The 25282-nt window shown below is 44.1% G+C and overlaps 2 protein-coding genes across 2 annotated transcripts in view; both read right to left on the bottom strand.

Annotated features, from left to right (window-relative positions):
- NMT2 (N-myristoyltransferase 2) overlaps positions 1-7670 on the bottom strand; it is a gene marked incomplete at both ends in the record, with an annotated part of 28052 nt that extends 20382 nt beyond the window's left edge. The window contains 2 exons of the mRNA XM_079538138.1: positions 785-920; positions 7396-7670. Coding sequence (XP_079394264.1) covers positions 785-920; positions 7396-7670 — 411 coding nt within the window. The remainder of the gene's footprint in view (positions 1-784; positions 921-7395) is intronic.
- Positions 7671-20023: 12353 nt separating this feature from the next.
- Positions 20024-25282, bottom strand: part of FAM171A1 (family with sequence similarity 171 member A1) — a gene marked incomplete at its 3' end in the record, with an annotated part of 83202 nt that continues 77943 nt past the window's right edge. Inside the window, exons 6-8 of the mRNA XM_079538050.1 lie at positions 24919-25035; positions 22372-22486; positions 20024-21722 (exon numbers count right to left, since the gene is read on the bottom strand). Of these exons, the coding sequence (XP_079394176.1) occupies positions 20024-21722; positions 22372-22486; positions 24919-25035 (1931 nt within the window). The remainder of the gene's footprint in view (positions 21723-22371; positions 22487-24918; positions 25036-25282) is intronic.

The following is a 25282-nucleotide window of genomic DNA, read 5'->3' on the forward strand; positions in this document are numbered from 1 at the left end:
ATTTCACTGGAGATATGATAAAAAGCCACCAATGCACATTACTAACTTACTTTAACTAAACTTGGTAGTCAAAAGTATGCAGAAAAGCCCACAGAGGCTGCATATCCCCTCAAGTAACTTCGCAAACTTACTTACAGTGCAGACCTTTCAGACGGCAAAAAGTTTTTTCAGCCTGTATCTCCATATTAGAGATTACTGCATTTTGTGCAAGATGGTATGTTGCTACTTTGCCCAAATAAGGCTGGTTAACAAAGCACGTTCACCTCAATTTGATTTTGCTGAAGACTGGACTGGCCTGGCTGAGCATAGGATTTTAGCTATCTGTGTGTATGTGTCAGTGTAAAATGCTATAGAACAGCACAGGAAGCATACAGTCAGCATGAGCTTACTTGTCCATTCCTCCTTCTGATGCTTGCAAGAGATAGCAGTATGCTGTCCATGTAACTGCAGCTGTACTAAACCTTGTTAGGTGGCAACTAAAGGCAACTCTTCAAATGCAAGATGTTCTTAAATCATTACCAGTGCAGATTAAGGCTCTCTGCTACAAAGCCTGAATTCTGACTGCTGTGAAACAACACTGTGGTTAAAAACCGCTGTGGTTACAACTCTCTGGCTAACTTCATGCAGTCGGCCAACATCAAGACTTACCTCCCTTCTGAAGAGAGTTGCCTTAATTCAGGTGCATTCAGGCAGTAACACCAGTTCTCTTTTACAAAAATCAACACACAGATTAAAAAACTGAAACAGAAAGCACACACAAACTGAAACAGGACAAGGCTCTCACTTTTGAAGGCTGCTGAATTTTAATCTCTTGAGAGTCAGATGCAGAATCTGATTTGGTGCCTCCAGAATTTGGCTTCTCCTTTTTTCTCTTCTGTTTCTTCTTCTTCTTCTTTGCTCCCAAATCCCCTCCAGGACTTCTGCCAGAAATTCAGAGAATGTGCAATGAGAAAAATCAATACCACCAAACTTAAAATTCATAAAGATTAAATAAGGAAAAATCAGCAGTGTTATGAGAAAAATCTAACAGCAGTTTGAATTTACAGCCAAGGCAGGGGAAAGGAAGTGGGGGGAACCGAGAATGTATTCACCAAAAGCTTCCTGCAAGCGCCTCCTCATTTGTTTGACACTCAGAACCCAGCACAAGCAGGCATTTTGACACAGCAGTGTGAAACTGCGATACACTGCAAGTGCCTCAGCTCAAACATGAAACGACCATTCCCACGTGCAGGCAGGAGACTCACCAGCCTAATTAACTGTTTTCTCAGAAAGCAGCAACTCATACAGAAAAATTGGGCCAAAGACTTCAAGCAAGAAAGGTGCATTAAAGTGTTGTCTACAGCAGAGCAAGAGTTCTCCGACGCTTCTACAAGCGGTTGCTGGAGGGGCGGATAAAAGTCCCAAGACCCTGTAACCACAAATTCCATCTGCCGTGTTTCAAGGACAGTTAACTTTGGGTTGGGATGGAATTTCCTGGGGAGACGAAGACATTTAGAAACACAAATTCAACTGAGCTTGGAGGAATACAGGAAAGTGCAGGAACCAAGGAAGGCATCCCCCTCCAAAACTGGCTAACTGGTGATGGCCCAATATTTGTCCTCCATGATGTTCAGCCATCGGGGACAGCTGCATTGGTTTTGACTGGATTCTTGTCATTCTGTTTTCAGGAAATTTTATTTCTAACTGAAGCAGTGATGAAAATCTTAGTGAAATCTCATTAAGAATCACCACAAAACGACCCAAATATTTGTGCATTAAAACGATCAGTACAACAAAGCGTACAATGTGCTTGCAGATTCTGACATATTTCAACTATTGATAACACAATTCCTGTTTTCTTAAAGGAGATTTTAATTTAGCAACTAATCGAGATATAGAATCAAGATCAGATTAGAATTTGCAAAGTGTGGGAGGTGTTGGCAACTCTCAGACGGAAAGCAAAGGAGGGAATGAGTCAGTTAGCATGAAGCCTCTTCAGGAGGTTTATCTCCCAGCAAAGTCATGAACATACCAAGGTGTCCAATACAACAGACGTTAGGGTTTGGGGGGGGGGGGGGGGGGGGGGGCATTTTTCAGTGGAAAAGAAAAAAGTCAAGGAAACAATTTTGGGGAAAAAAAGAAAAAAAAAAGTTGCTACACTGGCAAACCAACTCAGAAGAACATTAACAAATTTATTCAGGCCCATATGTTTGCAAGGGCCATGGTTTTTGCTCTAAGACCATACTGCCCTGCCTCAACAGCAAAAAATCTTGCCAGAACTCATGTCAGTGTGAAAGTACCAAATTTTCAATTTGGAAGCCAAAAGCCTGCTATTAATCAAGCATTCAACTAAACAGGGACTCACTCTATGGCATCACTGCTTTTCTCTAAGAAAAATCAACCCTGACAAGAGCTTACCATTCCCAGTTACACCAGACTAAGTCACACTCCCAGTGAGTTGAGAACTGGAAATTCAAGATTTGGGATCAACCCCCAGGAGTTGCACAGAGGACAGCAGAGTAACAGATCAGCACAGAAGGGAGAACTTGCAGTATTCACCAGAGCTCTGCCGAAACAAAAGACTGAGCTGTGAAGTTGGGCAGGCAGAGCGCTTTCTGAACACACTGACAGTACTGCTGGATCACTTATGTGATTCTATTAGCAGTCCCTAAACTCTCACTTTTAAATAAACACGTTTAAATCTTACTGAAGGCCTGTATGCCAAGCTAACATTCGTGCAGAATCTAAACAAAGAACAGACCTAGATCATAAAATCATAGAATGGGTTGGGTTAGAAGGGACTTCTAGGAGCACCAAGTTCCCACCCCCTGCCACAGACAGGGCTGCCAGCCACTAAGTACGTACCAGATCAGACTGCCCATGGCCTCATCCAACCCGGCCTTAAACACCTCCAGGGATGGGGCATCCACAGCCCCTGTGGGCAATGTGTGCCGGCACCACTCCACACAGTAAAAACAACTTCCTCCTGATATCCAATCTAAATCCCCTCTCCATTCCCCCTTGCCCTATCACTATCTACCCATGTAAAAAGCTGATTTCCCTCATGTTTATAAATTCCCTTTGATATCTGACAAGAGGTTCTAAATATGAGACCGCAGAAAAACAAACAAACAAACAACAAAACACAGACAAGAATCCAAGACTTCCTCATCTCTGGCAATGTTGAAACAAATGTCAGAGAAAGTGAGATTTTCACCTTTGCTAAGACGCGTTTAACAAGGTACTGCTTCATTTTCTTGAACTTAAACTTTTCCTAAACTTACACCTTTTCCTGTAGCATGACAAACACCAGAAAGATGCCATCCTGTGTCCCCGAGCTGACCCCACTTCACACCAATGCGCTGCCCCCACCTCTGCTCCCCAGCAGCTCATCCTGCATCAGGAGCTGCCCACTCACAGCACAGGGCTCCTGCTCACTCCAGGGTCAATGTGCTATTTAGTTTGGTGAAAGAACTAGTGAGTACTAGAAAGAAAAAAAAAAAAAAAGGGGGGGGGGGGGTTTGGCAGCTGTGTAGAAAAAAAAGCAGCTTTGCCAAGCTTAATTACCATTACCCAGTTCAACTGCACTTTTACCAGGATAATCGCAGTTTGTTCTTCAACCAGCTAAAGGTTTTTTCCATATAGAAATGCATACTTTTTTTTTTTAGCTGTGAAAGAGAGAAGACAGAACCAAGCTGCTATGGAGGCTGGACAGTATTTAAAACTACTCATTTCTTAACTCTGCTTGAGGCTGGGAAGAGTGAACAGGAAGAAGTGTTTGAAACCTTCTTGAATAATCTCCCCCTTCTCTTTCTCCTACAATCTCTGCACCTTCACAAATCCCTGTCCTCAGCTTCTGGCTTTTGGCTACAGAACTTTCATGCTGCCTCTCACAACATAAACATTTGCACCTACGTTTGACAGGTTACTGGAGCCGTTCAGGGCAATTATTTTTATACAGTCTGCTGCTTAGGGTTGGTCTCATCGCTGTCGCAGCCAACAGAAGGTTAAAGCTGAATGCAAAGCAAAATCCCCATGTCCTTCACCTCCCCGGGCACGCATGCAGCTGAGGTCTGGCAGCAGGCAGTGCACAGAAACTTGGGTCAAACCAACACACTCAACCAGCCAGAGACACCAAGTGAACTGGGGCAAAAGCAAAGCACCATACTGGTGGTCCTACTCAGCCTTAGCCTTAGAAAGAGCTGAAAAGTCTTAAAGCTGGGAGAAAGAAGGTCTGAGAAGGGAGGAACCTTGTTGCTCAATATTCAGTAATTACACTGGACATAATAGCACAAAGGAGATGCAAAGGTAACAAGATTATTAGTGAAGACTCCTACTAAAAGCTATTAAAACATTCTTACGTGCTAAGATCTGAGTTCTCGTCTGCTCGGACATACCTGTATGGTGTGAAACATGTCTCACTCTTTATAGCTGGAAAAAATGACTCCCACAGCTCAACGGAAGCTGACCTTCACATCTGAAACAGCGCTGTTAACCAGCACAGGCGGGAGGATGAGGACCTGCAGCTAATTGTGATGCTGCCCCAAGCAGCTCAGCCCCAGTGGGAATGCTGCTCTATCAGCCCAGGGCCTGGCAGAGCTGTGCCCAGCCCACAAGCACTCTGCTGACAGGAGCATGGGCCACCTGGTCTGTGGTACTTAACTGCACCCACCACGTTGGTCTGACAGGAAAGAAAGCAGAGAGAGAGGCCAAGTAATGTGTGATCCAACTGCAGCCTAGGCATAAGAGGAGTCAAGACCCCCTTCTGCCCCAAAAGCACTAAAGGTTTGGCCTTGCTGCGAGAGCAGGCGACAGGAAAGTTACTCAGGCCCACATTTTCATCATTTCGTTACATGTATAAGCCCGTGATCCCACCCACATACCTTTCCACTTATGTACACACATCTGGTGTTTCATATAGATGTGAAGGAAGAATTGTGCCTCTCTCAGCGTGTGGGTTTTTAACTGAGCCCCTGTGGGGCGAGGCAGGGAGCACTGTGCAGAGCTCTGAGCAGAACAGGCAGCGCTCAGATGGAACGAGCAGGGCCAGCACAGCCTCAGCGGCCAGGTGCTCACACCGCTCTGTCCCCTTGGTTTCATTTGCCATCATCCCACTGAATATTCTTCAGTGTTGTTTTGTCTTTTTGGACACTGAATCCTGCTTTGGCAGAAACAGCTCACTCTAATATCAACATCTGCTTTGAGTTACAAGGAGTGGCAATTTTAAACTAACAGTTTCTCAATCTAAAACTCAACATCTATTTCAGCTGGTTATTTTTAAGCTGTCAAGGCCCAACACTGTATAGCTGGGTTTTTTCCTCTCTTTCACCATATTTTTTGTCTCCCTGCAAGTAAGCGAGGTCACAAAACTGTGTTTCTGAAGGTGCTACGTAGATCTTTCTGATCATAAAAATCAGATCTTATGTTTTCAGGCAAGATTCCAACACATTTCAAAGTAGCGTTATTGATACTGGGACTGTCCTTGGTTCATTCAGAAAATGGAGGTGTAGAAGCAAAGAGCTTTCCCCCTCCTATATTAGGCCACTACCGTTTCAACAGCGTAAGACCAAAGAGGATTACTACACATCCTTCAAATTCCAGTTAGCAATCCCATTCCTGACAGCCCTTCTGGACTAACACTTCATTTGCACACAGTTCAGTGTTTGGAAATGCAAGTTTCTTCAGCATGAAAACCCAGCAGCAGTGCCTTAGAACAGAACCCACAGACACTCCCCACAGCTCTGTGGGCTCCCCCTGGCTCATGCTGCTCTGTAATGCTATGCACCAAGATTTCAGTCTCACGTGTTTAAACAAAGTACTGCCTCCAGACCTTAAAAATACACTAAACCATATCTATATCTAAAAGTAGAGCTGTTTAGAAAGTTGCCCTTTAATGATAACTGAAGGAGTATACTACTAAAACATCCAAAGTAAATCATTTGTTGAGAGGGGGTGGGGTCTAAAGGTCATATTTTTCCTCATCTGTTTACAAGATTTTCTCTTCTGTCATGGAGCAGAAGGAGGTGCTTAGAATGAAGAGAGAGACCTCACCAACCAGGCTCAGCAGGGGAGTCAGGTGCAGTAGAAGGTATCTCTCTACATACACACCAATAAAGCTGCCTTGTAAACAACACTTTATTACAAAGCAGAACAAGTACAGCATAATGCATCAAGCAGGAGCAAACTGCAGACAGAACAGCAATGAGTCACACAACATACATAATCCTGCAGCTAAAAAACAGGACCAGAAACAAAGGACAAAGATATCTGCACAGTTGAGAGTCAAAACGGGTATCTTTTGCTGCAAAGTCACGTATTTTTAATATATACACACATATACATATGCACAATATCTGTTTGTGGGCAGTACTATAAGCATAGATTAAGAGATAGTTTGAAAGTAATTTCATTTACAAAGTGATCTTACTGGAGACTGGCACACAACACATACTGACCTTATTAAAAAAAAGGTACAGGTAAAGACAGCATGAGATTAAATATTGATCAGCATCAATGGAAACCATTCACCATGTAGCAAGTCAGTAGGTAGAGCCACAGTTCTAAGTTGTACGATTGCTCACAGGTTGCATACCTAAACAAAGCCAAACCTATGAACTACAAGTAAACTTCAAAACTACTTCCAAAATGAAAACACAGCAAAGGGGAAAAAACAGGGAACAATACAGGCTCCTATTGCCATGGGTTAACTTCCCTGCTGGAGGGCAGATCTTAAGAAGTAGTTGTAACTGTAACGTAACACATATCTTTGCATGTGATGGAACTTGTCTGAATTCCTCAGCTTGCAAAAAGTTGTGGCAAAGAAGGTTCTCAAATACTTAAAACATAATACAGTCACTCCGAAGTCAATATTAGACTTCATGCAATGAAAACAGCATAGAAAACTGATACTAAGAGGCTTTTCTCTACGGCAACAGTCTCCTTCTGAGTTCATTACATTTCATATTGAAGCGGGAAGCGAAATCTTCCAAATAAAGACGAATTAAGGAGCTTCTTTGAAATACTCCTTAAAACACCCCTGCGACACTCAAAAAAACCAAGTTTTTGAGAGAACGCTGCACAGTCCACAGCTGCATGAGGTGTCCCAGTGAGCTCAGCGGAGGCCAGGCTGGGGTACAGCAGCACCCTGCATCCACGCTGTGAATGCGCAGACCCAGCAGCACACAGGGAAGTTTTCCCCTTGCTGCCTTTTAAAGCAGCCAGCCCTCCTCCCCTCCAGGGTTCCCAGGCTCCTCTCACCGCATGTAAGACGCAGAGCTGCTTGTTGCCAAGCAAACCTCGGGCAGGAGATGACAAACAGCTTACATCTCCAAGCATCAATCACCCCCACGGATGCTCTCAACCAAATGAATCAGAAATTCATGAGGAAGGTATTCATGTAGCGGTATATAAATTAACCTATTTCTATTTTGGGCTACTCCTGGTTGTGACAAAGAAGCATTTTCTTTGCCGTCAGTTTTCCATCTCCCAAAACAGCAAGAAGGCACGTCTAAACGAAGCCAGTTTTTAAACGCATCTCCTCCCAGAAGCTGCAGCTTGAGCCAGGCCCGTGGCAGCGGGTGCCCAGATGGAAGCACGCCGCAGACCGAGGGGTGCCCGCGCTGCAGGGCCCGCGTCCCTGGGCTGCTGCAGGCGATCCGAGGGGAGAAAAGCCACCACAGGCGGCACAGCATCGCTCCGCTGGCTGAAGCACCCTCTCTGCTCCACACAACATGTGGATTTAGAGCTGCTATTTCGATCTGGACAATAGAGGACGCCGAGTAGGAGGAGGGAGCGCATGACAGGGACGCGGTGCCGCCCCGCAGCTCGGGGAGAGCCGTGCCCGCTCCGCGCCGGGACACGCGGGGCAGCCGGGAGCGGCACGGCCGGGGAAGCTTCTACGGCCCAGACCCCGAGACGGAGCCACTCCGTGCCGGAAAGCCGCCGTGCACAGACACAACAGAGCAGGGTTCCCCTTCCCTAGGCGAGGAACGCTCGCGGACCGGCTTCTAACTCCGCCGTCCGGCCGGGGCAGCCGCCCAACCCTCCCCGGCCGAGGCCCCTCCGCTCCCCAGGCCCGCCGCCCCCACGCTTCCTCCTTCGGCGAAGACCTCCCCGCGGGAGCGGAGCAAGGCAGCGCGGCCCGGGCCGGCGGCGTCCTCCCACCCGCCCGCTGCGGCGGAGGGCGACCCGGGAGGAGGGCGAGTGGTGCCCGCGGCCGGCACGGGCTCGGGCGGAGCGCGGGCCGCGCCACGGAGGCCGCCCGCCGGCTGACAGCCGCCCGTTCCCGCGAGCCCCGCGCCGGAGCCCTGCTCTCCCCGCACCGCGAACGGCCGCCGCGGCCCCGCCGAGCCCGCCCTACCGCCACCTGAGAGAGGGAAGAAGAAAGGCAGCGCCGTGCCCGCAGCGCGCCCCTACCCCTTGGCGTGCTCGGCCTCCTCCTCATTGTCGCCATCTATGCCGCAGGTATCCTGGTCATCCAGCTCCAGGCTCTGCTGGCTGGCCGCAGACTCGCTGTCCTCCGCCATCACGGGGGAAGGAGGGAGGGGAGGAGGCGGGGGAGCCTATGAAAGGAGCCGGGGCGCACGGGCAGATGCAGTCCAGAGGAGCTCCCTCTAGCTGCTGTCCTCCCCCGTGCTGGCGGAGGAGGCGGAGGCCACGGGGCCTGGGGCCGCTCCCCGCCGCCCGCAGCCGTCCGAGGCTGGGCGGTGGTGTCCCGCTCCCCCCGGCGCCTCGCACCCGCCGGGCGCCGCCTCCCCTCCGTCGCCGTTCCGTGCCCCGCGGGCGGCATCGATCCCGCGCCCACCGCCTTCCCGGAGCGGGGAGGTCCCTTAGGCCGCCCCGCAGCCGTGCTGGGCCTCCCTGGGGGGGCCGTGCCCCTCCGATGGGGACGGCGGGCTTCCGTAGCGCGGAGCGCGTTCTGCCAGTGCCGCGGTTTTTGTTCTGCTGGTGATATTTTGACACAGAGTTGCTGCTAGGAGGTACAAGAGGGCCTTGTCACTGGCCTCGCAGCACGCCGTGCTTTCCTGAAGTGGGATCTGTGTGACGCTGAAGGACGCCCAGTACGAATCGTTCAGCTGATGTTAAGAGGTTTCACACCGCCAGCGGCACGCAGCCCTGGGAACGGCTTCACATCAGAGCTGCGGAGGCCACAACCCTGATGTTATCATGGAGCAGCACTGGTTTGTGAAGGCATGAGAGGATGCTTCCAGTTTGGGGCTGTTAGAGGAAATCATGCTGCTTCCAGGGCTCTTCTTTTCTACAAATTCCATGCTGGAAAAATTGGAGTCAGAATCATAACAATTCCAAACCAGGAAAACAAATAAAGAGAACCTTGCATTAATTGTTTGAACTCTCGTGATTTCCAGGGTTTCACTGAGATTTCTGGATGGAGTTCAGAATTTCTGAGAGCTCGCTTTGGCTGGCTGCCAAGGGGTGCATTAAAACCTAAGAATAATATGCACCAGTTGAAGTTTCTCCTTATCTCTGCCACCCTCTTGAAAATCGTTTAATGTGAAGAAGATAATGCAGATGCTGTGTCAGGTAACACAGCTTGCTGGCCTGGCAGAGGACTGCTACATAGCCGTGCAGCTGTTCTCTGTGAAACTGCAGATCTGCACGTTGAGCGCTGGTTGAGGGCCGCTATGTCCCGCTGCGGTTGGTCCTTACAATATGCAGGCTGCCGCAGGAACTTGTAATTCAAATCCATAATGTTCTCAAAGACTCACAGGCAGAAAATAGCATGATAAAAAATCAAAGGCTGTCCACTGTACTTCATACGTGAGTTGTCTCCTAACTTCCTTGCAAGAGCACTGATTTTGCAGGTTTATATGTCCCCAGGTAGCTGTATGGGGGCCTAGCAATACACTTGCACCAGACAAAGCAGACTTTCAAAGGCTAGCAGACGTGTTTCATCTTAAGTGTACCAGGTAAAGTGTTTGTTAAGATCTGAATTTACTGTTCCTTGTTGATGAAAAGACCTCTCCCTAAAGGTATAGAGAGAGGTAAGATGCTTTTAGTTTAGGAAGACTTAAAAAAAAAACAACCCAAAGAATCAAACCATGGTTACTCTGCACAAAAGCGAAAAAATCAGTAACAAAGGAAAACAGACTTCCTTATCAGGAGATGAACTTCACTCAGTACTGAAGAGCATATCATAAAATAATTCCATCGTTGGATGAATTTGGTGGGATGGATGTTTTCACAGTTTTCCTTAGAACAGTAGTAGCGAGTCTTGGTTTGCTTCTATAAACAGCCAAAATATCCAGTTGGTTATGGCAGCAAATTGGAAGGAAGGAAGAGAGAAAGGTTGATACAAACACCACAGCTGTGGCCCTGCCTGGCTGCTCTCACTGCTGCCAGCCAGCAGGTAACAGCATTGCATAGAGGACCCTCTGCACCACCAGTTTTCCCCACCTTTGCTCCCTTTCCAGCTTCTCTCTCTTTCACCTGCTTTCTGTTACAGCTGTGAGCTTGAGTACACAAAATTAACCTTTGCCTACAATTCTGAGAGGCTTTCAGCCAGCTTAAATGTGAGCGTATGAGTATAGGCTCAGATCCACAAATAGACTGGGCTGATGCAGCATGTGACTCCCACGGCAAAATCCAGCACTGAAAACGAGGCTTTACAAACACCCAAATACGTGGAGCACTGCAGTGGCTGACAGAAGTTCAAAGCCTCCCTGGGCTACCAAGTGAGGAGCCACCGCAACTTACCCACAAGTACTGAGGCTCGGAAAGTCTGGACTCCAGCAGCTGTGCAGGGCTTTGTCAGATCTTGCCTGTCCGATTAAACATCAGGTCAGACTGTCTAGGATGCGGTTTGTGGTACAGCTTGGATGTTAGACTAGTGGGAGGCCTACACTCCAGACTCCAAGTCTCTTCTATGGATTTCATCATCTGTTGTTTTTTTTTTGTTTGGTTGGTTGGTTTTTTTTCATTATGCTGTTAGAATATGTAAACAATAGGTAGCATGCTGGCATTGGTATCATGAATGTTTGTCAGCAATCTTTATTTATTTTCAGGCGAGCATTAGGTGTTCCTATTGTATGTGTGGCACTGGAAACTCACGTTTAGATGTTCACACAGCTACAGATAAAAGCATTAGAAGGAGATTGTTGTTCCAATAGAGGTCCCAGCCAGCTGCAAGATCTTACTCAGAAGTAGCAGACAGTTCAGTTTCAACATAGCTTGGAAGGAAAGATGGCAAGGAATTCTTTAACAGAAGCGCAGTAATAGAACAAGAGATATCAGCTTTAAAACAAAAGAGGGGAGATTTCAATTAGATAATGTGGAGAAATTCCTTATACTCAGAGGGCAGTGAGGCAGTGGCACTGCTGCCCAGAGCTGTGGGTGCCCCATTTCTGGAGGCATTCAAGGCCAGGTTGGATGGGCCTTGGGCAGCTGCGCTGGTGGGGGCAGCCCTGCCCACAGCACAGGTTGGGGCTGGGAGGGCTTTGAGGTTCCCTCTGACCCAAGCCGTTCTGTGGTTCTGTGATTAACTACAACCCAGTGAACAAATTATATACAGCATATACTCAGAGTAGTGGCATCATCTGATCATTTGGTGTTCTGAGTATTAAACGCTGCAGAAGTATCTGAAATTTTCATGCAGTTGTAGGATTGCTTCTACCTCTATCTATCACATTGAAATATTCATTGCCTTTATAATTTAAAATGAATTTGATAATGAAAATAATCTTGTAAATTGGAAGCAAAACTGATCCTTTTTGAAAATTTGTTAGTAGTTGCATGTTTCTTCTATTGTCCTAATTTTTTTACTTTTTTTTTTTTTTAAGAGAGCAAACAAATGTTTAGACTTTGCTTCACATGAATGGCTGTGGTACCACCTCACAACTACTTTTTATTGGCTGCTCTTTATGCTGAGGACTTACACAACACCTTCTTCAGTCCTGAATGAGATGCAAGGCTGGGAGATCAGAAAGTCAAACTACACTTAACAAATGCATTGAAAGCATATTTGTAGTCTTGTGAAAACAAACATCAGAATAGAATGAAATGGCTGGGCAGTGAGCATGTGATCCAGCGTGCTGCATGCTTGTATCCATGTGAACTCATGGCCCTGATGATTTGCCTCTCCCACTGCACCCGTTCGGCCTGCCTGTCTGCCATACATGGCGAGCTGCAGCCCTGCTCATTTCCCTGTGCTGCTGGGGGACAAGTGCTGCCAGAATGGCCCATCTCCCTCCTGCAAATTCACCCATGTTCTATAACACAGCTCTTACCACACCTCTTCCATGTTACCCATTTCCTTTTGCAATGAAGAAGCTACTGGTGCCTGTATTAGCAAGGGCTGCTGCCTACACGGCATTAAATAGGGGTTAGGCATTTACTGCATAGTGAAAACAAGTTATAGCATTTAAAATGTGTACAACAAATAGAAAACCTCATCCTGAAGGGCATAAGTGATAAGGATAGAAAGACTTTTATCCCATGGGGGTTGTTATCACTGGTAGAGATCTCTTCCCCAGGTTTCTAACGCATCTGTTTTTGATGATGGTGGGAGCAGAATACAAGGCTCAGATCAAACACAGGTTTAGACCGGTTCCAGAGCAATTCCTCTGTTGCTCTGCTCTCTATCCTTAAAAGATAAAAAACAAAAACAAAAAAACAAATAATGGTTTACATACAAAAATACTCAAATTACTGCAATTGGCTCTTACTGATTATTACAGATTTATGCACTTACCTTTTGCATTTTTGCATCTAATCTTTTTTTTCTAATCCTTTCAGGCTCTTCTCAAACTGTGAATGAGAATTAGCGGTGACAGATTTATTGATAAGGATGGAATTGACACTGATCAGGAGCTTCAGGAGCTCTGACCACTACTTGGCAATTACTTCTGCACATTCATCTCCAAATCAATCCAATTTACTCCCATCCACTCCCAAATCAGTCCTTCTGTCAGCCTCTCGCAGTTCCCCCTCAATCAGACACCTGGTCTTTCTCCTCTCTGCTGGGAGGCTGCAGGTACAGCTGAGATGCTTTCCCTGGCTCTGAGCGGTGGGAGTGGCAGAAACACAAACGACTCTTCATTCCCTGACCATTCCAGTGTAAGTTTTCAAAAGCCAAAGTTTTCAGAATTTTCTGTCATTCCGACAGTTCTTCATCCTAAAGCAGAATGGGACTCTTTCTTAAGATAGATGGAAATTTTTCCTGATAGAGCAAAGAGGCTGCAGCCTCACTATAACTCCCAGGTCAGAGCACTTGTGAAAGTCTGGGACTATTGGGATTCTCCTACATATCTGGTTTGCCCCGGGTGTTCAACAGTTTTAGACACCTTGTAACAGGGATTAGAAAATGGAAGGGAAACCTTGATGAATAGATTGGAATAGTTTCTGAAGTTCAGGGCCAGAGAAGAAGACTTGGATGTCTTGCTATCCCCAACCCTCAGGTTGTTTCTGTCAGGTGCTGTGGTATTGTTACCTATTTCCTTTACCATAAACCAACAGACACTTCTATTTGGAAAGGAGCTCGTCCAGTCTTGGGATACTGCAGCCCAAATACAAGTGGACCTTGGGTGAGAACTGTATATGATGATAAGCGGAACGCTCCTGGGGTGACACCTTGCTCAGGGTGTTGACACTTCTGGGTATTTCCCACATTTCCATGACAGCTGACAGAAAATCATTTTCAGTATCCGTTAGGTTGCCCAGACTGCAGGCATCCCATTAAAGTACAAATCAGATAATCAGATAATGGTAACAAAGGTTCCTCGTACCTCCTGGGTGGTCAGAAGCAGATTAACAGTGTTGTTCAGGATGTGTATCCACTGCTTGGAGAACTGCAATGAATTAAGAGGTGCCTCACGGTCACAGAATTTTCTCCGTGAAGAAACTAAGAAATCAGGCTCTATTGCAATTCTTCAATTTCTATGCAAAATTTTTGGAGATTTTTCAGCGAGAATTTCCCCTTGAGAACTTTACAGCTTTTATAACAAAAAGAAAATTTTCCACCTAATGTTCTAACAATTGCAGAGTAAATTGCTTAAAGACATTAGAGAAGCTTTAATAACAAAGAACATTTAAGCATCGTGTCTAGACTAGTAGGCAAATGTGAATAAATCTCACTGAAGTCAGGGGCATAAGCACAGCCCAGCATCAAGTATGGCTTTAACTGCAATCTCAGACCACAGGAACAATTAAGCTAATTAATGCAAACCTTGATGAGCTCTTCTGCTGGTTTTTCCAGTCAGCCTGGATGAACAACATTGACTTTGGCACTGCTTGATCTCCAAATGCTTAAGCTTGCATTTAAGACAACTTTTATATTAAATACATTTATGTATGTATACATGCATGTGCATGCACACACACACGTTTATATAGGCTGAGTTTGCTGATTTCAAGGGCTGAAGCACCAATCCAGCCCTCACAAGGCAATTAACACTCATGTGGGAACCTGGCTGCCACACTGTGCTTCTCTCATTGTTTTTGGACAGAGGATTAGGAGGCATTACAATCAAGGTAAAGCTAGTGGCGCAGAGAGGCAGAGAGCTTTCTCAATCTCACCCTCACCGATGCCTAAAAATAACATTACTGAAATGTCATTATGGTGTCACAGTTTGAGTCGGACTCACAACACGGCACAAAGCTAAAAAGTAGAGGCAGGGGCCGAGTTTGTAAAATGGGCTGAAGACAGAGAAGGCCAGACGCAGGGCATCTCTCACCTCCACAGGCAGGGGATACCAGCTGGGAGGACCTGCCCCGATTGTGTGTGTAAGGGCAATATGTGGGCAAATCTACTGTGTTGCTTTCTTTTCATGGAGATTTTCCAGTTGAAGAGTTTGTGATGTGCTCTTGGTGCACGCATGCTGCTGCCAGACCCGTAGCCCATGGCACAAAAGTAGGACGATGACGGGCTTGTACCCAGGAAGAGAAGCTTCAGGAGGCAACACTTGTGGGAACGTGCTTGAGAAAACCGTGTGCAAGCAGGGAAGAAGGCAGTCCTGAAGCAATAACAGTATGGCTTTTACAGACTCCTCACAATTGCTCAATCACCAAAAGCCTTTAAAAACAATGCTTAAAAAAGGAGCTCATTGGAATAATTTCTCCCAGCTTTGATGCTTCAAATCTCTTGCAGCAGGACCAGGCAAGTCTTTTAGAGTGGGATTTCTCATCCCACAGCAGTATTTTGAGCACCATCTCTCCTTTCCAATGTAAAACTGGCATAACCATTCCTCAATTGGGTTAATTTAGCAGTCTGCATTTCCCATTATTTGAACCCCACAATTACAAAAATAAACTGTAAATATGTATCTCCTCTGTAGCTCCCTAACGTCATCACACTTTCCACTCCAGTGTCTGTAAGCTTCCAAGGCAGAAGAGCAATTTAATTATCAAACAGACTAACTGGCACTGCTTATTCCTAGAAGAAATGCACATCAATGCAAAATACTTCAGTTAAGCGAAGAGAGACCGGGTGCCACACTTTGCAAACAGATCGCCTGTGGGTACTACAGGATTACTGCCAAAAAGAACAAGATGCTCTGTTTTCACTGTCCAACAGAAGTCAGTACCAGGTGTCAGTTTATCAGCTGGAATTATACGAGTAAGGAAAAAATGCTCCTCTAGTCTGATGGTGGCACTTGGCTGCTGCCTACTCTCCTACCCAAAGGTTCAGTTCCAACTGGTGTGCAGCCAGGCTATGAGCATACCAGACACCTGGAATGGTGGTGTGGGACCCGCCAGATCACCACTGGTTCTAACAGGAGAGTTAGGAAAGAATAATAACAGCGATGCCCTTACTTTCCTCAGCTTCTGAAACAATTAGCAGTTGCAATTGTTTTATTTGTAATCTAAATCCACTTTGGCATTAATGAGCTGAGAGAAAACAAGCACATACACACTTTAACACACCACAGCAGTGCTGATACACTTTTGCTTGCACGTTCTAAACAGAGATGTTATAAGCAGAGAAGCACTGCAGTTATGGTGCGGGCAAGGGCTCTCAAGCAGACAATCTCTGCACTTGGACCGAGAGGTCCAAGCAACGACTGATGATCCTGTGCCAGCTGCCTGCTGCTGTTATTGAAGTTATAACTGTGTTTATATTTAAGCCATAAACTGTGCTTTATACACAGTCATAAAAATACCGTCTGTATTTATCTCCTAAATTAATTCCAAAAATGCCTTTCAGCTCTGGCTCCAGTAGCTAAGCAGCTCACCACCAGGTGGCAGATAGGTATTTGACTGTAAGGATCTCAAATGCTTTAGAGACACAAACGACAGCACGGATTCATGAAATAATCTGGTGTCCCTGCATTTCAGAAAACCGAAGTGACAGCTTCGTGTTTTATGCTGCCGAGCGCCTACGGATGGATGCCACCATGCCACACAGCCCAGCTTGTGCTCCACATGACAGTTCACGAGGCACAGTGTTGTCACAAGTCTTAATCCTCAGGTGAATTCTCATTGGTTAAGAAAAAAATATCTTTTTTGGGTAACTGGAGGCCTTCCTAGAGAAAGAATAAACACTAATTGAACACTTGCTCATTTACACCTGCAATAGTCTACAGGCTAAAACCTGCATGGGATGTGTTGTTTCTTACCACCCAATCATTTTGGTTTGGAGTATCAGCGTACAATTGATCTCCCGAAGCACTCATGGTTAGAATGAAAGGCAGAAAATGAAACCACCATCCAGGTTATTCATCCAGGAGTGCTCAATTCACTGAAGTTACAGTACAAACTGCAGAAGAGCAAAGCCGTGGGAGCAATTTCCACATTGGAGCTTTGAGAAACGTGCCAGCAGGAACCAAGTAGGTGCAGGGGAAACCATTAAGTCAGTGGGCTCTTAGTGTGTGCATTAAGTCCCAACTGTCATAACTTTTCATAGGTCCTATGACATAAATGTCCTTTGGATAACACAATCTAAGATTTAGAAATTGTTCTGTCACTCACTGCTGCTTCAAAAACCCTCAAGGTTGTCACAGTAATTGAAGACCTGCTCCTAATAGTTTTTGGAGTCCAGTATGCTTACACTATTTTTGTAAGCTTTTTGATTAAAATTCTTTGCATTTCCCCCTGTTAATACTTGCCATGAAAAAAATATATACATAGACATATATATATATGAAGACAACTGCTGTTTTAGATTAGCTTCTGGTTGGACTGAGAACACCCGGAACTGCTGATGCTGAGATATATCAAACTGTACTTTGTTCCATATGTTTTAGAACCTATATTGATACTTTTTTCACTGGGCAATTGTGAAATACAAACAACAAAAAAAAGTCTTCGTATATTTCCAAAGCATGCCTCAATAAGTGTTCGAAAATCAAAGCAAGGAACTTGTCACTAGGCTTCAAGATTACACAAAGTGTGTACAAAGGATGCACTGATCTCACCCTATAACCTGACTGATGTCACTGTTCTGATTTAACACATGGCTCAGATGGGTGCCACATCGAGGCTCTCATTTCCCATGCTTTCTGTTCTGCAGAATCAAATTCAAACTGTTACACAGCCAGTGATAATACAGCAATTAAAAAAATGTTATTTTTAAGACTTACCAGATATCCACATTGAGTTTGTTTGAACACATTTGCCGTAGTAGGGCCACAAATGATCAAACCATCAAAATACATTTTTGAACATAAAACTGACACGATTAAAGGAAGAAACCACTGCAATTTAATAGCAACAATTTCACTTCACAACATAATAAAGATGGAAAATTTGCAAAGGAATCTGTAAAAAGAGAATGTAATTAAAAATTGCAGATTTAAGAGAACAGAAAGTTGAAAATTAAATCGCACAGTAATTGGAGTAGTTTGGAATTGTAACCAAATGTTCATTTGATACAGCATTCTGATTAGTAAGTGACACTGTATTACCAGCACTGACTGAAATCCAATAAATACCATCCCTTTGAAGCAGGCAGGATTTGGTGTTCGATGACCTTGCACGGACGGACAGAAGTTACCCGTAGCACAGAGCCGGCTCACATGTGGTCAGTAGCAAAGCTCCTGAACAGAACAAAAAGACCTGGAACGCACACAACCACCAGAAGGTAACACTGCCACTACAGAGATCTCAATATCTAACACACTCCACAAATACAAATATTTTAGATTTCCTTCAGACATATGCCACTGTCAAACATGAACCAAAACAAAGCAGAGGTGATGGAGTTTTGTGGATGGAGAGGAGTGCTGGACCGGGACCTATGAAATTTGGATTCAGCTCCTGGGTTGAGCCCAGACTCCCAGACTAATACATTCAGTAAGTTGGAAATTACAAATTACACTGGCTTTGACATCTACAGAGAAAAAAAAACCAACAGTGAAGGCTTACTATTAAAAATTAAATAGGAACTATACAACACTTTCTCTAATCACCTTATAGATTACATAATAATTAACTTTATTAAGTGTGGCTGCTGGTAATGCTGAGTAAAAATAATGGAATGAAACATGCCTGAATGTAAATGAAGGACTCCACATGAGTAGAAGTCACACATAGTTTCTCTTCTTTGAACCCGATTCATGCCAAAGTCAGCAGTGCCCAGTGAATGCAGGTACCCACAGGAATCTCAGAACAAAAACCGGCCCCACGAGAAGCAGATCCTACACAGAAGCCTGGTGACACCGGGATTTCACTTCCAAAGTCTGCCCTGATACTTAAGCAGTAGTGAAGGATTTATCAAGACGGAGGGTGGTGCTTTTATGAAAAGAGGTCTACGTTTCAGAATTGGCTGAGGCCCACTGGAAACTGCTTAAGAAAGTTTAAGTGTTAATAAGTCACATAAGCATAAGAGAAACCAAAGCCTTTTGCTCATTAAATAATACAAAATAATGTGATGAACATAAACAGAGGAAAAAGCCCACAAAGATTTTTTTTTGCGGTTTATTTTCAATTATAATTTTTGGATAACCAAGCAGCTCTGTATGGAGAAAGCACAGAAGAGTAATTCTGGCACTTTAGGACAGTACATTTTTTTTTTTTTCCAAAAAGTTTTCTAGACACATTCAGTCCACTTGCTCGGCCTATGGTCCATTTAATGAGCATGATTAGCTCAGACGATTCCAGAGGAAGCTAACAATATATACAGTCAATGAAACTATCTTCTTGGCTACTCTGGGCCCTTTAAAATGTTTTCTAAGTCTACCCTGGCTAAACAGAATCCACAATATACATGATAGCTACAGAATACACTGTACTGAAATGAGAAATGCTCAGCACAAAAGGGACTCTTGGCATGCAGCTTAAAATAAAAGGTAGAAGTTCAGAAGTTTATAAAATCCCAAACAGGGTCAATTAAAAGGAGTTAGCAAAAGAAGGGACTGTTCATTGTTACTGTAAAAAAGGCACTTTGAGTAAATGGGACCAGAATTGGAGGAATCTTAGTCGACACAAAGTTCAGTTTGGTTTCATAAAAAGGCTTCAATGCTAAGGGATGCTACTCAAGTTTCCTGCAGTTTTACATTAAAATAAATGGCTGAGTAGTTTATAATAAAGGACATAAAATGTTTACAACCAACTTGTGAAATTAAGAAAAGCATAGTATAAGCAAAATATTACTAAAAGCAGCAATGCATAGCCTTTCATTGAGATAATGCACAATTTTGGACACCATGTGTCAAACTCTTGTTTTTAAGATACTTTCAGTAGCATTATCAACATAGAATTAGCCTACAAAACAAAAGCTTTACCAGCTCCTATTCTTAAGGAGATTGAGGTCATAAACCAACCAAAACGATTTGTCAGTATTTTCAACATCCTGGATGACCAATATCAAGTATATGAAATAACAATCACACTCTTTGTTCAGCTATCTCACCGGAGGCAGCTGCTAAATCAGAGGAATGATTTTAATTCTTTTTCTAACATTTACACAGTAATGCGTTTAAGTTCTTTCAAATGTTGCTCACCAGTTTATTTTTCTCTTTTCTCTCCACAAAAAAAAAAAAAAAAAAAAAAAGAAAAAAAAAAAAAGAAAAGGGAAAAAAAAAAATCAAGCACTTCCACAGAAAGAATATTTGGCAATTTTATACTCCACTGAATGGTGGATTTTCACAATAGCTTACTTCAGGTTGAAAGTCATTAGTGGTCTTTCCTCTCGTTTCTGCCAAGGACTCTTCTTATCTTCACCTTGGTCATCTTCCTCATCCTCCTCATCCTCCTCCTCATCTTGACCTGACGTTCCATGCTCAGGACTAGTTAATGGCTCTGGTTTGGTATCCACAGTTCTTGTTTCCTCCTGCAGACTGGGCAGCTGCACACCACTTCTCTTACTCGTGCCTTCCAGTAGGCATCGCAGAGCATTGTCCTCAGGGCTACAAACCGCCGTTCCGCACTCGCTGCCACTTTGGTCCATATCATCCAAATACACAAGTTGGGTGTAAGCTGTGCTATCCGAAACCTTCCGCTCTCTCTGCTGGTGCTCTTGCACTGGTGGGTGACTCTGTGGTGCAGACAGATGATCTCCTCTTCCCTTTCGTGCAGATTTTGGTTCGTTCATGTCGACGCCAGAGTCCAAACTGGCATCGTTACTCCCATTCCTCCCAGCTCTTTGGAGATCAATGTACGAATGTCTAACGTGAGCATTTGAGCGTCCATCTAGAGAAACGAACCACGCTCGAGGATGAGGCAATGGCTTTCCTCCTCCTAATTCCATCAACGCCTTTTCTGTAAGAAGCTGCACTTCGCTGTTCATTTGAGCCAGGGATGCGTCATTAAGTGAGGCGGGAATGGAAATAGATTCAGACATGGAAGCGTTTTGTTGACTCCACTCAGCCGCACCTGCATCTTGCAAATGTTGTTGAGATATTGCTTGTGATGTCAACTGTTGGGGCTGCAACTGTTGTGGGGGGTGTGGAAAAAGCCGTGCATGAGGATTGGGAAGCTCAGCCTGAAGTCTTTCTAGATCAATGGGCTGGTCAGCGGGGACAACCAGCGGCTGGCTAACGAAAGAGTGCTCTGGTAATTTCATGTAATGACCTGGGATCACCAGTGCAGGCAAAACTTTTCTGTAAACACTGTCATTAACTTGGTCAACAGAATTGCAGCAGATTAACTGACCTGGTCGAGGGAAAGATGTAGGTCTTTCAAGGTGATCGACCGAACGAGACATCATACATTCAGTAGGTCTGCAGTCCAGCAGCTCTTTTTCAGGAGCTGAAGGTGTGGGGTATATTTGTTCCTGAATATTGTATTTACTTCCAGTAGCAATATGGTTCATAGATACTTGAATTTCTCTCTCTTGCTTTTCAAATAAAGGCTGAGATAGCATAGCATTGTAACTTCTCCTATATTCATCTTTGACGGGGGACTCATAGCCTTCAGCTGTTTCTGTAGATTTTCTTGTCTTTAAAGGAAAACTATCTGCTGATTTGTGGTAGTCTTTTCTGAGAGACCCGCTGGGAGTCAGGTCATCCAAGGAAATTCTGCTCTTGTCTTTCTCCTTGTCAGAGAGCAGTTCCTCTCTGGAGCTGAACTCCTGGGAAGTACTGAAGGAGTGTTTGAGCATAGGTGTATGCATATCTGCTTCTCCACTAGGTGACACCATCTCCATGTGGACAGCACTGATTAATTCCTTCGCACCTGAGTTTTCAGTGTGCCCATTGCTAGCAACAGAGAGCCCGCCAGGAAATTCTGACTCACGGCGTGAAAATATTAAATTTATATGGGACATAGAGGTTGCTTGATCCTTCTTAGAAGTGTCCAGTGCTGTGGGAAGTTGCAGTTTCTTATGATGCTGACGAGGTCTTAAACATTTTCTTCTATAAAAGCCAGTAACAAAAGAGTTACACAGTTAGGACTATTGTATGCAGAAACAAGTACAGCAGGTGTGTGCTAAGGGGAGGCTTTCAGGCAGTGATTAGCGATGGGGGGAACTGAGCTTCTATTACTTAACCTACCAATTAAAACCTTATCTTAGCAGCAAGGATAAAATTACAGAGCAACTTATGTCAGTTGCAAGCATCTCAAGCACCAATTACAAATTGGAGCAAAATGCCTGCAGGAGGCATATACAAAATCAGTCGTTAACATAGACTTGCTGATAAAAGTTGAACATTCTTTTTAATGCAGGACTGATTTTAAAAGGTCAGTTGGCAAGTGCAAAACAGGTACAATTGCAGAGATCTTGGACCAATACCTGTTTTTGGATAGGAAGTTTTAGAAAACACAGGTATAGATGTGCACATTCAGCTTTCAGATTCCTTTAGCTACCATGCTACCAGAGACAGGGACTGTAAGTACTGTAAGTAGCCAGGAACACATGAAATCTGATTTCAATATTTCTTTCCTTTTCAGAAATGCTTTCTTTCTTTTTTTATTCTAAGTACAAAAGTTTAAGCTTTTAATTTAATGAGTACAAAAAGAGCTTAATTTCCAGCATGACCTAAGTAACCAGGACGTGAATCTTACCTGCAATAATACAAAAGGAGACACAGTAAGACTAGAAGTATGAGAGCCATCCCTCCTAAAATTGCCAAAAGAAACATGGTGTGATAGCTGGTAATGTCGTGCGTTACAACGGGACCTGGAAGGCCAGAAAAGAGAGTTTAGGTGCGCAACAGCCTGCAAACAAGAAACGGAACAATATAAATAGAGAGGGACAGCTTCCCTGGTTATCAGTATGCTAAGTGAGCAACACTGCCGCTCATAGCCCTGGTGCCTATTGAGCAGACCACCTCTGAAGAAGGGAGCAAGTTGTGGAGAAAGCGTGTGCTGGTTTTCATGACTGCAAGTCCAAATAGATCATTCTGTGGAAAAGCAGTTAGTTTAAATGGGAGCATGCATCAGTGAATGCTGCCTTCCAGGTCCTGATGCTGACACAGTGCACTAAAGCTCTCATCACTGGAGAGAAGTCATCACTGCATCTTCCAGCACTGTAATGCACATAGCAGCACTGTAGCTAACAACTTCTCTCCAATGTTTGTGTTGCTTTGCACTGATGAGTATGTACACTGCAGTACAGGATTCACTGGAAGATGTGTTGGTGCTCTTTAGTCTAGATCAAGCCAGCCACGTGGATCTTCAGTAGCTTAAAAAACCAAGCCACTTGCAAACCAGTGTTGTAACTCCAGGTTTCAATAATGCTTAGCAAACGTTCTGGCATACAAAGAAATGCACACGCGTGGACAGCATCTCTTCACAATTATGCATGTGTAACTCTGTTGGTTTGTAAAATCCTCCTCATGATTTTGAAATAAAAGCCCAAATTTCCATCTGTTGTTAATGAGGTACAGCACCAGCTGACAGAGTAACATGCATGTACTGTGGAAGACAGCAAAACTGAAAAACATTAAGGTTCTAGATCATGAGGTTTCTAAAACCTCATTTGCGGATCTTGAGTGGTCTGTAGAGCCACTGCTAGGAACACAAACCTCATTTTTGTCCATTTTTTCAGATAAGAAATCCAAACAGATTCAACAAGGAGACAAAATAAATGAAAATACATTAGCCTAATTAAAAGAACATCGACTAGCTTACGGTTGGAAAACCTAAATATTTGTACATGCTATGCTACTACTACCCTTACATAATTGATTGATAATGGGGCTTCAGGAGATTAAGTAAAAGGGAGAAGAGAAAAATCATTTGAATTTTTCATGAAAACGTTGCTTTCATTGGAACAAAGTGTTAGGAACTCTGATCTAACCGTCAGAAAGAAGGAAATGGAGAATATGAGCTGAAATTCTGCCATACAAGATAAACTGCAAGGACAAATGTAGGCCTTCTCCCTCATGAGTTACAGGCTGCCTTCTAACTAAAGAATTAGGGGGCAAATGTCATGACTGGTAACTTCCTTACAGGCTGTGGCATTTGCTCAGAGCAGCTACCTTTTCTTTATGTACAGTTATTTTGCAAAGTTCCATTACATTCAATGTGATAGTGCAGTGCAGATCAGGATAAGCTATCTAACCTCTGATCTACAGTATATCAGCTGAATATTTCATCAGTTTCGTTTCATATAATCTTAAATAACACAGCAAAAGTCCCAAATCCTCTACATAGCATGTACTGACTACATGGAACATGCAAGCAGATTTTAGAAACAGAGTTTGTTTCATTGGTTAGATATAGTTTATTTAGTTTTGCACAGCCAAGACAAGAACGTTTTCATTTCTACTGGTTGGCTTTCATCCAGAAGACCTAACGCAGAAAATCTCTAAGAAGAAGAGTATTTTGTTGGATTGATTTATACAGAAGTTATCTCTGACTTGTCAGGCTGAAGGCAAGAAACTTAAGGCTGCCTCAGACAGGAAAAGGGAAGAGCAAACTGCAACATTAATCATCTCTGTGGGCACAGAAGTACATGTAAAACACAGTTCAAAAGTTCTAACGTTATGCAAAGAGGCCTGCAGATGGCTACTAGTAAGCCCATCTACCAGTGTCACTCTGCTAATACACTTTCTGCAGCTTCTACCCCATGTTATTCATGGTATAAATTAACTAGTCATCAAGGTGATGCAAAACCTAAGTCATGGCAACCAGCATTTCCAGTATATTAAAAAAAAATTACAATCAAAGAGTAAACTTCTGACCCAGGATGATGTTGGTTTTGGGTGAACGCATTAATTTGGGAATTTTTGTACAGAAACTTCATAACAATTATTTTTCTGTCTGCTGGATGCACCAATGCACTGATGTTGCACTTCCCCTCGTTTTCTAGCAATGGCTCTACCAGGCAGTGGTGACAAACACATCAAAGCAGGAACACTTTAAAAAGCTTTCCACTGAAATGATTCAGAGATTAGCATACTCAAAACAATTCTGGAGCACAATGTTTGCCCCCCACATTCCCCAAAAGATTTTAGCCCTTTACTTTCAGATTTCTGCTTTCTAATAATCCATAATTGATCAAGCTGGGGCATCTCAGATGAGGTCATTCTGAAAAATATAAACGTTATATATAAATAAATAATTACTCAACGTTGGACATACCAGTGAAATTCAATTCCATCTTACCTGGGATAGTAGGTGACATGGCTGCAACCCAGTAGCCCAGCTGAGGGGCAATGTAAGTCCAAGTCAACTGATTTCCTTCCTGTTGCACAAGTCCCAAACTACTCTTCAGCCACGTCCCTGTAAATATAAAGGTTGTAGAAAGGCATTGCACATGTATCCATACCTTCCTCTGCAAACAAGAGGAAAAGCAAATGGTAACCTATGGATGTGCTTTAGGAATTGCACGCATTGCTGTCTAGTTGGAGATCACAGCTTTCTGCCGCTGGCACTTGAAGACTCCCTGTGGCCTTTTCAGAAGGTCTGTACACAAAAAAGCACTTGAAATTAAATAAAATTCGAAGTTTCCAAAAGAAGTTATGGAATA

Source organism: Tetrao urogallus (genome assembly GCF_951394365.1).
Source record: "Tetrao urogallus genome assembly, chromosome: 7".
In the NCBI taxonomy this organism is placed as follows: Eukaryota; Metazoa; Chordata; class Aves; order Galliformes; family Phasianidae; genus Tetrao; species Tetrao urogallus.